Below are 5,000 nucleotides of genomic sequence, written 5' to 3'. Positions count from 1 at the left end.
TTATTGTTATCATTATCATCATGATTAGCATTACTGTTATGATGATGATTGTGGTGATGATGATGATGATAATAATGATGATAATGGTGATAGAAATAAGGATAAAGATAACAATAGTAATAATGAATATAAATGATAACAATAACAATGATGATAATGATTATAATAGAGGCAATGATATTAATGATAATGATGTTAATGATAATGATATTAACAATGATAATATCAATAATATTTTATTGATATTAGTAAGATATATTACTACTATTAATGATGATAAATAATAAATAACGATCTCAGTAATGATAACAACAACAATAATGATTAATATACTCATTAGACAATAATAATAATAATGTCAATGATAATAAAGCTAATGGTAATCATTTATCATTATTATTGTTATCATTATTATTATAATTATTATTACTATTATTATTATTATCATTATTATTATTGTTATTATTATTGTTAGCATTATTAGCATTATTGTCATTATTATTATCATTATCATTATTGTCATTATTATTATCATTATTTATATTATGAATTTTATCATTGTCATTATTATTATTATTACTAATATTATGAATTTTATAATTGCCATTATTATTATCACTATTACTACTACTGCTATCATTATTTTAAATTTTTTATCATTGTTATTATTATTATTATTATTGCCCTTGTCATTATTGTTAGTATTATTGTTTGTTGTTATTATGATTTTTTATGAATATTGTTATCATTACTATCATTATCACTGTCATTGCCACTGTCATTATCACTACTATTTTTATTATGATTTTTATTATCATTACTACTACTGCAGTCATTTTTATTATTATATTTATTACTATTAACGTGATTATTATTATCATTATTATTATTAATATCATCATCATCGTCTTTATCATCATTGCCAAATCAATATCATTGTTTTCATTATCAACAATATGATTATTATCTTGATCACTATTGTTACTTTTAACATCATTATAATTATCATCTTTCTCATTATTATCATTATTGCTGATGTTGTTTATGTCTGATTTGTTGTTGTTGTTGTTGTTGTACATCAAAAAAGCGGCAGAAATTATTTTTAGCATCGGGAATATTATTAATATTATTGTCTTCAATCTCAACGGCAGTAACAGCATTGTTATCAACATTATTATCTAAATTTTGATAATAAGAATAATAACAATGACACAGTAGTATCAGCCGTAGTAATGATGTCGATAAGAACAACCGTAATTATCATGTTCATGCATAATTACCGGCGCTATAAGACAACTGACATCAAGTATTCTTCTTCGCCAAATGTCTTTTAAAAGATACTAGTGATGATAATAGTTATCATCATTATCATCATAATAATGATAATGATAATGATAATAGTAATAACAAAAAATATAATAGTAAAATAATAATGGTACTACTAATAATGATCATGATAATAATTATGACAATCATAATAATAATAATAATAATGATAATAATAATAATAATGATAATAACAATAATAATAATAGTAATAACAATGGTATAATAACAATAATAATAACAATAAAAATAAGATTGATAATAATAATAATGATAATAATTATAATAATAATAATAATAATAATAATAATAATAATAATAAAATCATAATGATAAGATAATAATTGTGGAGTCATAAAATTATCGATTTGGTGAATCGCAATAAAACAAATTATAGAAATATAATTTTATTGGCTTATCATCGAATTAATTTGGAAATAAAATTTTCAATAAAAATAACAGCATTAATACCGATTATGCCAAAGATTGAAGAAACCACACACACACACGTTTTATATATATATGTATATATATATATATATATATATATATATATATATATATATATACATTCATGCATATATATATACATATACATACATACATACATACATACATACATACATACATACGTACATATATATATATATATATATATATATATATATATATATATATATAGTTACATAGGGAAACACAAAACTCAGAGACAAAATTACATTTGATGACATAGAACATAGAAATCCTCTGACGGAATGCCACGCCCGTCTTTCACCGCAACCAGGTCAGGTCAGCACAGGTCATCATCGTCCTAGCTGCTCCTGACATCCACCTTGACCCCGACACCTCTGGCGCCGTTGGAACCAAAGGCCCCGGCTGTGCTCCACGAGGTCCCGCTGGCGCCTCCGAAACCTCCGCCGCTGCCGCCCACCTGGTGTCCCGAACCGCCGACACCTGGCTTATTGGAGTAGGAACCGCTGCCGGCGCCTGCGACTCCACCGCCGCTCCCCCCCACCTGATGGCCAGAACCGCACGAGCCAGGGCAGTTTCCTGAACCACTGCCAGAACCTCCCCACGAACCGCTTCCTGAACCGCCTCCGGATACTGAACCTGATCCGCTACCTGAGCCTCCCCATGAACCACTTCCGGAACCCCCTCCGGAAATGGAACCTGATCCTGAACCACTTCCTGAACCTCCCCATGAACCACTTCCTGAACCGCCTCCGGAAATGGAACCTGATCCTGAACCACTTCCTGAACCTCCCCATGAACCACTTCCTGAACCACTTCCTGAACCGGATCCTGAACCGCCTCCAGAAATGGAACCAGACCCTGAACCACTTCCTGAACCTCCCCATGAACCACTTCCTGAACCGCCTCCGGAAATGGAACCAGATCCTGAACCGCCTCCGGAAATGGAACCTGATCCTGAACCACTACCAGAGCCTCCCCATGAACCACCTCCTGAACCACTTCCTGAACCGCCTCCAGAAATGGAACCAGATCCTGAACCGCCTCCAGAAATGGAACCAGATCCTGAACCACTACCAGAACCGCCCCATGAACCACTTCCTGAACCAGATCCTGAACCGCCTCCAGAAATGGAACCAGATCCTGAACCACTTCCTGAACCGCCCCATGAACCACTTCCTGAACCAGATCCCGAACCGCCTCCAGAAATGGAACCAGATCCTGAACCGCCTCCAGAAATGGAACCAGATCCTGAACCACTTCCTGAACCGCCCCATGAACCACCTCCTGAACCAGATCCTGAACCGCCTCCAGAAACGGAACCAGATCCTGAACCACTTCCTGAACCGCCCCATGAACCACCTCCTGAACCAGATCCTGAACCGCCTCCAGAAATGGAACCAGATCCTGAACCACTTCCTGAACCGCCCCATGAACCACCTCCTGAACCAGATCCTGACCCGCCTCCAGAAATGGAACCAGATCCTGAACCACTTCCTGAACCGCCCCATGAACCACCTCCTGAACCAGATCCTGACCCGCCTCCAGAAATGGAACCAGATCCTGAACCGCCTCCAGAAATAGAACCTGATCCTGAACCACTACCGGAACCTCCCCATGAACCACTTCCTGAGCCAGATCCTGAACCACCTCCAGAAATGGAACCAGATCCTGAACCACTTCCTGAACCACTTCCTGAACCGCCTCCAGAAATGGAACCAGATCCTGAACCACTTCCTGAACCGCCCCATGAACCACTTCCTGAACCAGATCCCGAACCGCCTCCAGAAATGGAACCAGATCCTGAACCACTTCCTGAACCGCCCCATGAACCACTTCCTGAACCAGATCCCGAACCGCCTCCAGAAATGGAACCAGATCCTGAACCGCTGCCTGAGCCACTTCCGGATATTGAACCTGATCCCGAACCACTAACGGATCCTCCACCATTGCCTCCCAAGGAACCACTGATTGAACCTGAACCGCTGCCCGATCCTCCTGAACCAGAACCACTCCACGACCCACTGGCAGATCCAGATCCTGATCCTGACCCACTGCCAGAACCAGAACCACTCCAAGAACCACTAATTGAACCAGAGCCAGATCCTGAGGCGCTTCCCGATGCTGAACCACTCCAGGAACCGCTAACCGAACCGCTTCCTGACGCAAGATTGCCCAGAGCGCAAAGTGGACATAACTTGGATTTCAGTTTTTCAGCTTCTCTGGTTGTTCTCTGTGGAACCGATCTCCCAGGGCGATAGGAACCGGGTTTGTTAGAAGTAGAACCGCCGTTGTTCCAGAAGCCTCCGTTGTTGCCAGATCCTGGTTTGTTAGAGGTAGAACCGCCGTTGTTCCAGAAACCTCCATTGTTGCCAGAACCAGGCTTGTTAGAAGTAGAACCGCCGTTGTTCCAGGAACCTCCATTGTTGCCAGAACCAGGCTTGTTAGAAGTAGAACCGCCGTTGTTCCAAGAACCTCCATTGTTGCCAGATCCTGGTTTGTTAGAAGTAGAACCGCCATTGTTCCAGAAGCCTCCATTGTTGCCAGATCCAGGCTTATTCGACGTGGAACCTCCAGACCAGGATCCGAACCCGCCGGATCGTCTATGGCGAGAGAATCCTGATGCAGAACCACTCCAAGAACCGCTGAAGGACCCCGACCCAGAGCCAGATCCTGATCCACTCGCAGAGCCACTCCAAGATCCGCTCCCTGAACCCGAGCCACTCCCCGTTCCCGAACCACTGAGGGAACCACTCGCGGACCCTGAATAGGACCCTGATGCTCCGTGGTTGTGCCCATCCCCAGGGAAGTGTCCGTGATTGTGTCCATCCCCAGGGAAGTGCCCGTGGTTGTGGCCATCCCCAGGGTAGTGCCCAGAGCCTTGTCCGCACGCATCACAGGCAGGGCTGGTCTTGGACACTCCTGCCACAGCCAGAAGTCCTCGTGGTTTTCTTGCTGGATGAGGGAGGGCGAGGGCCGTGGCGAGCGTCCCTGCCACTATCATCCATACTAACACATTTTTGTGCATCTCCTTTTAAAAAAAGAGATAAAATTAATGGGTGATAGATTTCTAGAACAATGAAAATGGGTTATTACATTCTCTGTTATCAAGAGACGTAGCAATTGTATGGGTGATATGGAATCACAGTTTTTCTCATATAATACGCGACGCTATAATAGAAAATTGTAATATTTCAAATCTT

At 40.5% G+C, this 5,000-nt stretch overlaps 1 protein-coding gene across 4 annotated transcripts in view; it reads right to left on the bottom strand.

Moving 5' to 3' along the window:
• Positions 1-2,006: 2,006 nt before the first annotated feature.
• Positions 2,007-5,000, bottom strand: part of LOC125025790 (loricrin-like) — a 3,714-nt gene continuing 720 nt past the window's right edge. The window contains exons 2-3 of one of the 4 annotated variants that reach the window (XM_047614020.1): positions 2,917-4,828; positions 2,007-2,676 (exon numbers count right to left, since the gene is read on the bottom strand). In XM_047614020.1, the coding sequence (XP_047469976.1) occupies positions 2,138-2,676; positions 2,917-4,825 (2,448 nt within the window). In that variant the 5' untranslated portion in view covers positions 4,826-4,828 and the 3' untranslated portion in view covers positions 2,007-2,137. Of the gene's footprint in view, positions 4,829-5,000 lie in introns of all 4 variants that reach the window. The other 3 variants (XM_047614017.1, XM_047614018.1, XM_047614016.1) reach the window with 3 other exon arrangements.

Source organism: Penaeus chinensis, chromosome 5, assembly GCF_019202785.1.
Source record: "Penaeus chinensis breed Huanghai No. 1 chromosome 5, ASM1920278v2, whole genome shotgun sequence".
NCBI classification, from domain to species: domain Eukaryota; kingdom Metazoa; phylum Arthropoda; class Malacostraca; order Decapoda; family Penaeidae; genus Penaeus; species Penaeus chinensis.
This window is presented reverse-complemented; position numbering and strand designations above follow the sequence as displayed.